General features: G+C 53.2%; 3 protein-coding genes across 3 annotated transcripts; all 3 read right to left on the bottom strand.

Annotated features, from left to right (window-relative positions):
- Positions 1–212: 212 nt before the first annotated feature.
- Positions 213–2,420, bottom strand: cp6 (putative carboxypeptidase S1). Its single transcript, XM_022547279.1, has 6 exons — positions 2,142–2,420; positions 1,686–2,043; positions 1,089–1,605; positions 754–1,020; positions 446–688; positions 213–383 (listed from the first exon to the last, which is right to left on the bottom strand). Exons 1-5 carry the CDS (start codon positions 2,387–2,389, stop codon positions 624–626), a joined length of 1,455 nt encoding a protein of 484 aa, XP_022397957.1. The 5' UTR covers positions 2,390–2,420; the 3' UTR covers positions 213–383; positions 446–623.
- A 290-nt stretch (positions 2,421–2,710) lies between these two features.
- ASPGLDRAFT_50307 (glycerophosphocholine phosphodiesterase) lies at positions 2,711–6,876 on the bottom strand. Its single transcript, XM_022547278.1, has 4 exons — positions 6,820–6,876; positions 6,493–6,755; positions 3,559–6,423; positions 2,711–3,511 (listed from the first exon to the last, which is right to left on the bottom strand). The coding sequence occupies exons 2-4, from the start codon at positions 6,626–6,628 to the stop codon at positions 2,871–2,873; spliced, it is 3,642 nt and encodes a 1,213-aa protein (XP_022397956.1). The 5' UTR covers positions 6,629–6,755; positions 6,820–6,876; the 3' UTR covers positions 2,711–2,870.
- A 956-nt stretch (positions 6,877–7,832) lies between these two features.
- ASPGLDRAFT_132608 (UNC45-central domain-containing protein) lies at positions 7,833–10,424 on the bottom strand (the record flags this gene model as incomplete). Its single annotated transcript, XM_022541132.1, has 2 exons — positions 7,833–10,283; positions 10,347–10,424. 2 exons carry the CDS (start codon positions 10,422–10,424, stop codon positions 7,833–7,835), a joined length of 2,529 nt encoding a protein of 842 aa, XP_022397955.1.
- Between the last annotated feature and the right edge of the window lie 236 nt (positions 10,425–10,660).

Here is a 10,660-nt window from a genome sequence, read left to right as displayed (position 1 = left end):
CTCTCAGCTCTCTGAGCACCTATCTATGCATATCATGCGCGCAGGTTTCCAACTAACCAATGAGAGAGTGGAAACTAGCACGGAGCTCGATCAAGCGCGATATCAGGTCTCCAATGACTTACGGAAGACCTTGATAGAGATCACCACCTCCCTTCTAGAAAGTACCCGCATCTCATGGGTTGTCTTTAGGCACATTTATTGTGCTTCGCCGGGTAGTAAGAATGTAGATCGTCGGTCGGTCTTTATGCATTCTCTGGATTGTTCTTTGGATGCCGACGCACCACCTCTGTTGCGTTTAGATGTTGGGAATGGCTAGGTGGACTGTTCCCATATAACCAATGACCGTGGGTCAACGGGATATATTCCACCGGAATCGAACACAAGTATGGGCCTCCGACCCTGAGATCCTCATTTGTTGTATGATATGTAAGATTAATAAGACCAGGGCAGAAACTATCTGGGGCATGAAGGTGATGAGATAAATCAGACGAAGCTTGATGGTTATGGTTTACTAGAAATATAGCTCTGACAGGCTGATAGGTGAATGAATGTCTACCGAATAGAAGAAGTAAACCATTTACTTCATACTTCTAACCGCCATACAGCTCCTATAATGCACGCGACTAAGTAGAATAAAGCCCCTTCCCCTCCAAAACCTGCCTCAAAACCTGCAACGACGTCTCCGGTTCTACACACATTAGCACCCTACCCACCATAACCACTCGTGTAAAGTGTAAGGAAAAGAAAACTCACGATAATAAGGAACCTCATGCCCTGCCCCAAAAACTCTCAAAAACGTAAACCCCCCCACACTCTTCACCGTCCCCTTCTCCACACCATCAACACTGTACGGAACCAACTCCTTTCCTCGGAATTCCTCGGCTCCATCAAATGCGACTGCATTCGCAACGTCAAGGTTACCAGTCCAGTTGCAGATCCAGTCTGCATCGCCGGCCCAGAGGAGGACTTGTAGGCCTGACTCGATGAGTTGAGATAGAGTCGGGAGGAGGGTTTTTGCGTCTGCCACCCACCGTCCGTTAGCATTACCTTTTCACGGAGAGGGTTAGTAGGGTATTGTGGAAACGTACTATCCCCCGTCCTCCCAAAATCTAGCGCAACACCCCCCGCACACTCCCTGAACCTGCTTCCCCTCGCCCCAATCCTCCTCCTCACATCCTCCCGGTTCAAGTATGACATATATGTACTCGGCGGCTCATCATCATTCCTCGGTTTGCGGATATCATAGACATTGAAATCCGCAGCCCGACTAATCGGTCCTTCGATCTGGGATGAACAAATCCGGTTCGCGATCCTGCATGATTCATCTGTTTCTGTCTCCGTACAGTTGGTTACTGCGGGGACACATGTTTTCTCGTATACAGAGAGATAATTATCTCGTTGGGATTCGGAGATTAGTGAGCGGTAGGTGTTGTTGTATGCGAAATCGATGTAGGATTTCTCCTGGATGGCCGTGTCGATCCACGCGTTGTTTATACCCAGGGCGACTAGGTTTATTGTCTCCCCTTTTAGGGCACCGTTGTGGATAAGCTCGTTTTGGGCTTGGATGTGCGAGGCGAAGGAGGGGCCGTAGTGGCCGCCGTAGGACTGTAGCCGGTTATCAACTAGTTAGCCCTATCTTTTTGGATTCTTAATTGAGAGGGAAGGTAGGGGAAAAGACGGGGTACCTCGGTGACTATAGCAACATCCCTCCCCTCATACTCATGAAACGCCTCAAAAAACGCCTGCAAAAACACCCATACATACCCCGCCGCACTATCCGTACCATTCACATCCCCCCCAATCCCACCATTACCGTCATCAGCATACGAAAACCCCACACCCACCGGCTGATCAATATACAGCATATTCGCAACCTCGTTGAAACTATACGGATTGCGCACGGGAGTATCCGTATCACCGTGCAGGGGGAAATGGCACGGCCCGTTTTCTTGGAAAAGGCCTACCATAGACGAGCAGCCAGGGCCGCCGTTGAACCATGTTGCGAGGGGGGCGGTTGAGGGGGTGTTCCGGGATTCGAAGAACCTGTTCACCAACGAAATGAATCAGATTGCGCTTCTTTATCACAAGTATCAAGATAGAAGGTTACGTTGAAGGGAAGGGAGGGGGTGAAGGGAGGGTACCAGAAAAACATATTCAGACCCTCGCCGACAGAGAGATAGCCAGAGTATTGGTTTACGTTGGGGGTTGTCTCGCAGATTCCGGAATTATTGACGAATTCGAGAGTTGCGCCTGTGGGGGCGTGGGTGAAGACTGTGTAGTTTGCGCCATGTTTTTGGGTGTAAGAGAGACGGTGACTGGTGGTTGCTGTGTCGGTAGGAGAAGCGGAGGTAGTGATTGAGAGGAGGAGTGTAAACCAGAGGAGGAACATGTTGGATATTTGTTGCGTAGTTCGGGGGTGGAGTAGTGGAAGGGATACATGCAAGTTATATATAGGGTTCGATTACACAAGCGCGGTTGTTTGTTGTGTTATATGTAGGGTTGCATTACTGCGGGTAAACGAGTAGGACGGTTGCTTGCATGTCGTATTAATGTTCCACGGATGCGATGTTGGGATACCCGGTTCAAGGTAGATCAAGACAAGTCAAATAAAATGGGAAATTACCTCTGGCGAGAGACTATTCTAATGCACAAATCAATCCAGTTGTTAAAACCGGCCTAGTAATCCATAACATAACAAAATAAAATCCCTTCCAAGCCGTGCTTGGATACCATGCATAGTAACCAACAAACATAAGATAACATCATATCATAACCCTCAACAAAACAAAACAACCATGTTGAAATCCATATGGTATCTCATCCACGCCCATCACCACCCCCCCCCACCGCTTCCCACGCATTTATCCACCCTAGTGACCAACATACGCCTCCGGCTTAACATGCAAATGACCCCCCCTATTCTCCGCCTGCTCCAGCACCGGAATCGTATTCGTATCTTTCAACCCCTGATTCGCCGACGGAACGGCCAACGGGCTAGGCTGCGGCGACGTCGACGGCGTCTCCATCTTACTCTCGTGTTCGGTGAGACCCTTTCGAATGGCGAGGACTGAGTCGACGATGACTGCGTCAATGCCCTCGGTGACTTGTCGCTTGACGTGGTCGGGTTCGTTGTTGATGGCGCCGTAGGATACGCAGACCAGCCCAGACTCTTTCACGACGCGGACCAACCGTGGGCAGAGGACGAGGGGTTCGGCTTGGGAGACGATACCCAACAGGTTCCAGCGGGATGCAAAGCGGACTGCTTCTTGGAGAGAAGACGCGCGGATGTCGTAGGCTGGAGAGGCGCCGGAGTCGGAAAGGAACAGCACCGGGATAGAAGGCTGTTTGAAGGAGAGGAGGAGGCAAACGTCGGGGTTGAAGGAGGAGAAAAGCATGTTGCGGCCTTGGCCAAGGTCGTACACCAACTTTAGAACTGTGTCGACGAAAGAGTTGAGTTCGACGGCGTAGGTGTCCATCTCTTCTTGTTCGGATTCGAAAAGCATGGGGTATTCTACTCCTGTTAGCAGACGTAAAACAGAGGCAAGTGAAGGGACGTACTCAGTTCAATGTTGAACCCAACAGACTTGGGCAACTTCCTAAACAACTCCTCCAACGTAGCAAATGGAGCCTGGATATGATTCCCCCGTGTATTCCCCTTGAACCCCTTCTTCTTAAAGTCCCTCGTGTGCTTAATCTTCTCATTCAACTCCGACACATTATACTCCGACCCACCAACAGACATCGACCGCATGCGTCCACCCTTGCTCTCCTCACCGATGATATCAGCCCGGCGAGGCGAAGCATTCTGGTTCCGGCTATCGCCTAGCTGCATGAACTGTTCCAGTGTCATAGTGTGCACAGGCGCATCGATACCTGTCTCGCTGACGAGGAAGTCATGGTAGATGACCGGGACGTGGTCTTTCGTGAGTTGCACGTCGAATTCGACATAGGAAGCACCCAGGTTGGCCGCGGCGATGAAGGATTGGATGGTGTTTTCACCGAGTTGGAGGGACTTGCGGCTGGCGAAGTTCTTGCCTAGACCGCGGTGGCCGATGACCATTGTTGAGGTGAGACTCTTCCAGTAGGTTTGGTCGCGGCCAACGGACATGTTGGGGTGTTTGAAGGGAGTGACAATCAAGAAGTTGAATGTTAACGAGCCGATGACTTCCAACGTGTTGGCTGCCACGATAGGCACAGTCGAGTCACCCTTCAAATTCATCCGATGCGAACCCACACCAGGCTTAATGGACGAAAGCAACGCAACACCACGACCAACAATCTGATCCTTCGTCCCCGCATACGTGGGAACAAGATCAAACAGCAACCGCACCTTGGTCGGATCGGCAGAATGGAACACTATCGGCTCCGTAGAGATGTTATCCTGAACCGGCAGATCGATAATCTCCGGCTCACCGTGTGCACCACCAGCAGACACAACAATTGATAAAGCCGTGTCCAGCTGCGTGGAATGAGCATTCTCCATCGGAATTCGGTCCAGGTTGACTGCTTGCTGCGGCTTGCGGATGTCCATCGTGCCCAGACTGACCAGGATCATGGCCTCATCGGCGAGATACCGATGTCCAAAAGACTTGATAGGTTCAGAAGCCCGTGGGCCAGAACTCCCTGGGGTGGTGTTGTTGGAGCGGCGCTCCGCCAGAGAGGACTCTGCGAGGCCGGACGGCGCCTGGGACGGAGACGAGGGAGTGAGAGCGGCAGGGGAGATAGCAGCGGGAGCGGGGATGACTTCTGGCTCGGAGATCTCAGGTTCGGGTGTGAGCTCGGCCAGACGACGAGCGATGTCGAGGTGGCCACGCAGAGCAGCGTGCTCCTTAGCGGTCCAGCCAGACGAATCCGACCGCTCAAGATCAGCATTGGCATCAATGAGCAGGTTCACCACCGACAGCGCTCCATCAACAGAGGCAATGAACAGCGGAGTCCACGAATACGTGTACTCGAAAAGCTCAGTGTCAGCCTTCTGGTTGTCCGTGCCATTCAGGAGAATACGCGCACACTGGTGGTGACCGAACCGAGCAGCCACATGCAACGCAGTCTCACCCTGCTCGTCCTGGTAGTTGATATCAACACCAGCATCAACCAACAGCTGCACGATATCGACAAAGTTGGCCTTGGTGGCCATGGCGAGCACAGCGCTGGACTTGGGGACTTGTTTGCGGATAAACGCGCGTTCCTTGTTGTTCTCGCCCTTCCAGTTCTCAGACTCGAGCAGAGTTCGGGTGGTCAGCGGGTGGCCGCCAACAACAGACAAGTGCAGCGGGGCCCAGCCATCATTGTCCTGCCATTCGATACTGTCAATGCCGCCGCTCACATCGAACATGTCCCACGCCTGCAGATGCTCGATGATGACATCGCAGACAACCTTGAACCCGTACTGCGCACCATAGTGCAGAGGGGTCCGACCGGAGAGATCCTTGGCCAGGACAGCGTGACGCTGTTGCGGTCGCAGCTGGTCGAGCAAATGCGACAACAGCGCGATGGTCGGGTCAGAGCGCTCAAGATGCTGCGGCTTCTCCGACTCCTTGACGACAGAGCGCGCGGGCTGCAACGTAGGCGGAGCAGCAGGAGTAATGTAGTTGGAGGTCTCGAGAGGAAAGTCGAGCACCATGGAGGCAGACTGCTCCGAGTCGGTAGTAGACTGCGCGCGACCAATCGAAATCACCAGACGATGAACGCTGTTACGCTTGTTGATATCATCGTCCTCTTCAAGATCATCATCAATGCGACGAAGCAAAGCACTAATGCAAGCCTTGGACCGGTAGTAAATCGAGCGCTGCAGCAAACTCTTGAGTACCCTGGGGAACAGGTTATCCTGCGCCTCATCGGCCGCCTTCCTCAGCGTCTCAATCAACTCCAGCAAAACATGCGTATCATCAGACCGCACGGCCTCATCAACAGCCGTCAACAAACTCGGCGGCACATTCAAATTCGGCCTCGAAGGCCCCTTCTTCAACGACAACGACGACACCGTCGAACTCGCATCATCAGTAACCTTCTGATCACCCAGAATCGACAACCAGTCATTAATCCTCTTCAACGCCTCGGAAACCCGCACATTCGACGCAAACGGCGCGGGGTCAACCTTACTCTCCAGATACGTCTTCTGACTCTGCCCGCCAACGCGCTTATCCAGTTTTTTGGTGATTTTGATGAACCCCCGCCGATTCACCTCCCCATACCACTGCAACTTCCTCAACTGCCCACGCAATTCCAACAACGCAGCCAGTAAATCCTCCACATCCTCGCCGTCCAGCCTCTGCCGGCCATCGAGTGAATGCCCGTACCGGCCATCGAGTGAATGCCCGTACCGGCCCTCGAGCAGCTTCAGACGGCGCGAGAAATCGTGGTATTTCTTGTTGTAGAAGTAGTCGACGTCTTCGAGGTTGCGGTCGAGCGAGTAGAAGAAGCCTAGAATGTGGTCAGGGGGGTGTTGTGTCGACGGAGTCGACAGAGAAAGGTTCTAGTGTAGTGCCTCACCCGCTAGATCCGCCTCATGGTCTGCTTTGAGGTCCTCGGCGGCGGACTTGATGAGTTTCTTGAGGGGTTTGTATTTGATGTAGGAAGCGCTCCATTCGGGGACGACGTTGCGGGGGAGATTGCGGCCGAACTTCATGGTGGTGTGTGTATATATAGAGGTGGTAGATGCCTTGGGGAGCGGTGGTGGTGGTAGTGGTGGTAATGGTGTCGATTCTTAAGCGGAACTAAGGAGCCATTCGTCACGACAGAGTATGTAAGGAAATCTGTGTCCAGTATCGAGGTCAGCACGTGAACATGCGGTGGACAAAGGATGCTTGGCTTGGCTACCAGTCGGAAAGCTTGATGCCGGCACGCTGTCTATGCCAGCCCGTGCCAATGACTCGGCAGCTGATTCGATCGGAGATTTTTCAGTTATTACAGAAGTAAATAGAGTACAGATCACAGTACAGATATGCAGTGCAATACTCGAAAGTGAAGAAATGATGACAGTGGCAAAGGCAAGGACAAGGCAACAATACGCCTCTTATAATCGACCAAGTATCTTCTTTCACTCCATCCCGTGACCGAAATAGAAAAACCCTGGAAAAATCTCAGAATTCGCCAAGCCCAGTCCCCACAGTCCCCACGCTTCCAAGGTCCAGACCTCCCACGTCCAATCATCACCGTCTGTGGGTGGGGGCGAGGGAATGTTGGCTTGGATCGCTGAATCCCACAGACCAATGGGGGTTGGTGGGGACTAGGCGGTGGGACGAGCGGTGGGGGAGACCTGCAAGGGGGTAGCGAGGTCACGTGTGGCGGTGTGTCTGGGGTAGTTTTCTAGCCTTGTAGCATAGTGGTGGTGGTTGGTCTACTATATGTGAAGCTAGAGAGAGGGTATGGCACTATCGCTATCAAGCTTCATCTACCGAATATCACTCCACTAGCAAAAGTACCATGTCGCGGAACCGGACACCTGTACGTACTTTGGTGGTCAGCTGACGACCTGCATATGACCTCATTGACCGCCTCGGTCTCATGTAAGAGGATACCCTTGTAGCTCCGGGGAATACATATGGAGTGAGTGCGGAATACTCCGTACTCGGTATTAAGCATGCTATCAATATAGACAGTTTATCATGGTTAATTCAGTTGCTACATAACAAACAGATACTACGTCATCATCACCAATGCGAACAAAAACTCCTGTATGCCTATCTGATAACAAATTCCCGAGCAGACGCCTCGCTAATCAATCAGTGCTGCCAATTGCATTCCCTCCTGATATCGGACAATATGAGGGGTCAGCCCCGCTCGACAGCAATCCTGTAAACAAATCATAATCGTAATCATAACAAACAAAATCACCGCATAATCGGCTTCAACGCCTCCACCCCTGTCTGCAGTATCGCCGGGTTCGACGTCCGCTTCAACACACCTGCCAACGTCTCAACGCCCTGTTGGTCTTTGACAGCCTTGCGTGCACGGACGCCCGTATTTCCCGCCGCCAGACTAGTCAGGTTCCGTATGCAAGCCACTCCCCGATGTTGCAGTTCTGCATCTGAATCCCGGCAGAGTGACAACAACAACTCGACCCCGCGTGGTCGATCCAGCACCGCTGTAATTGCAGATTCAAACTCGGTTAGCATGGCCAGTGCTCCTCCTGCTGCTTTCCTAGTCGCTGTATCATCCACGTCTGTCAGCGCCAGCAGTACATGCAGCCGTTTGGCAGCCTGTTTCGAGCCATCTGCATATTGCATCACTCCGGCTTCACATGCCATCAAATTACACACCAGCTCGCATGTCGCACGCTGAATCCACGTGTGACTTGACAGCAGCAAATCCTCCAGCACCGTCCACCCCTGTCGAACAATCGTCTCAGATGCCGACTCATCCGGGTATGAGGCTAGGTTGGTGAGGGCCAACAGCCCTTCAAACACTGGCAGCAAATCGCGCGGCTGATCCGCAGTGAACACGGCTGTCTCCGGAGACGACAGCAGCGACACCAATGGCCGCACCGCAGAGGTCACCGAAGGAAAGCCGGAGGAAGGAAAAATGAGAGCCGGGTTGACGGAAATCAAAATTCGAGCTAGAGCATGAGAGGCGTAGTGACTAGTCTCAGCGCCCGCATTCCCCTGTTGCGGAGCCGCCATGTTGATCAATACCTTGACAGCACCTTGCTGGGCCAAGGCACCCCGAGATGAGCGATCACGGGCCAGAGACAACAGAATCTGACTGACAAGCGACTGGATCGAAGGAAGATTGGTTTTGGCGCAGTCCACGAGAAGCGGCATGGCGCCTGCCTCGACGATGGCCCGGCAGCGAGCGAGAACGGCCTCGTCTTGCTGGCGCGGATCAGGACCCGACCGTGCTTCTCCGGTCTTCGCGTTGGCATAGGCCTTCAACTGTGCCATTTTTTTCTGCTCTTCGGAAAGGTTGGGTAGGAATTGCGTGAGATGTTGGATAATCGTCAAGCCTCCATAAAGCACGGAGGAGGCGGAGGTCGGAGACGAGTTGGTAGCGTGAGGCCGTAAGATCTGAATGAGATCATTCAAAAAAGAGCGGTCCTCAGCGAGTTGCTCTTTCACGTCGGGCTTCACCGACGAGAAAGCCAGCCCTTCAATGGCATGCGGTACGTGCTCGACCTTTCGCTGCGACATCAGTTCCTTGAATCGATGTACGAGTTCCGGCACGCTGTCTTCCTCCTGAACCTTACCATTGGTTTGGGATGCTACCGCACCGGTTCCGTTCGTTGCCTCGGACGTGCGGATCTTGGCCAGAACGACGGCAGCCAGGTCGGAGGTCTCATCGCTGCCGTTGGTGAGGACGTGCGACAGCCAGTCGGAGAACCGCTTCGAAATAGTCTCCCGACACGCGGTGCTCACACAGGCCGCGTTCAGTAGCTCCAGAAGAGCAACCTCCACATTGCGATTCTTGGAGCTTCTCGAAGCCAGCGGCATCAGGGCTTTCATAAACTCGTCGGACAAGAAAAGGGAAGCGGCTGCGTTTGGAGCGACCGGGAATACGGCTACGGCCGCTGAAAAGGCCACAACGATATCGTCATTGCGGGCTTTGGTGATTTTGTGTGCGATGAGACGAGAGAATCTCTCCTCACCGGCCTGCTTGGCGACTTGGAGGTACTTGACCGTCGCCAGCGTGGCTTGGCCCCTCCATTCTGCCGGAAGACGGCTGTCCAGCGAGGATAAGATCACCTCCAGTCCCTCATCGTCGACCAAGTGTTGTAGCTTCTCCGCGTCAACCGCCAGCAGACGCGCAATTCCCTTCAGAGAACGACCATCCAGGTCATGGCCGGATTCCATGAGCTTGGCGATAAACAGTAGGAACAGTTCGCATTCGCAATGGTAGCGGACCGTTTCCGATGGCCAAACGGAGGGGTCCAAGACAACGGTATCGAGACACACGGCGGCCCCATCACCACGATCGTAGATCTCGTCAAAGAATGTGGTCACGGAGACCTGTAGGCGATTGGAAAAAAACTGTCGAACGCTGGTATTTTGACGCACAAGGCTGGAAATGAGATCATCTTGCGTTGCGGTCAAGGCGTGGGGCCGCTCGGCCAGCAACAGCATTAGGCATTGTAAGGCCACTTCCTCGGGGGGCTTGAGGCCGTCAGTTCGTAGGTAGAGGGAGGCGTCTTTGCCAGCAGATTCATCTTTGTTGGCAGTGTATTTGCGACAGAGGTCTAGGAGGTGGTGACCCTGGGTTTCGTCTTTCTGGACTTTGAGGAGGGTTCCCGTCACCTCCGGATGGTGCGGAGCTAGAGAGAGGGCTTCTCGGAGGTTTCGTGACGCCGCCTGAAAAAGAAAGACAGTTAGAAGAACTGCTGTAGAAACCAGTATTATGGAGAGGGGGCATACCTCGCGGTGACCGGCGTCGAACAGCTCGATGGCCTCGGTGGCCAGGTGGATGGCGCGTTCCTCACCGGGCGATAACATATCTCAACGCACGGTTGGAGCGGAGTGTGGGGTTGCAGAGCAGAAACTGGCAGAAGAGAGAAGAGGAGAATAAAATGGTACTATGCTGGATTTCTGAAGATAAGGAATGAATTAGAGAAGAGAAAGATAGAGAGGAGAGAGAAAGATGAAGAGAGTGAAATTGTGCCGAGAGTGGGAAGTGGGTGGATTAATCGGAGACTCACATTCAACCCACGGTGGTGGAAGTAGTGCCTGCA

Source organism: Aspergillus glaucus, assembly GCF_001890805.1.
Source record: "Aspergillus glaucus CBS 516.65 unplaced genomic scaffold ASPGLscaffold_19, whole genome shotgun sequence".
NCBI lineage: Eukaryota > Fungi > Ascomycota > Eurotiomycetes > Eurotiales > Aspergillaceae > Aspergillus > Aspergillus glaucus.
Note: the sequence above shows the minus strand (reverse complement) of the source record. Positions and strands in the feature narration are given on the sequence as shown.

Excerpts from the sequence above, each read along its gene's own strand:
- ASPGLDRAFT_50307 (XM_022547278.1), bottom strand. The coding sequence starts at position 6,628 with ATGAAGTTCGGCCGCAATCTCCCCCGCAACGTCGTCCCCGAATGGAGC. Across the intron at positions 6,424-6,492 it reads CCATGAGGCGGATCTAGCGG|GCTTCTTCTACTCGCTCGAC; the intron begins GTGAGGCACTAC and ends ACCACATTCTAG. Across the intron at positions 3,512-3,558 it reads TGGGTTCAACATTGAACTGA|AATACCCCATGCTTTTCGAA; the intron begins GTACGTCCCTTC and ends TAACAGGAGTAG.
- cp6 (XM_022547279.1), bottom strand. The coding sequence starts at position 2,389 with ATGTTCCTCCTCTGGTTTACACTCCTCCTCTCAATCACTACCTCCGCT. Across the intron at positions 1,021-1,088 it reads TTTTGGGAGGACGGGGGATA|ACGCAAAAACCCTCCTCCCG; the intron begins GTACGTTTCCAC and ends GGTGGGTGGCAG. Across the intron at positions 689-753 it reads GCATGAGGTTCCTTATTATC|AACCGGAGACGTCGTTGCAG; the intron begins GTGAGTTTTCTT and ends TAATGTGTGTAG.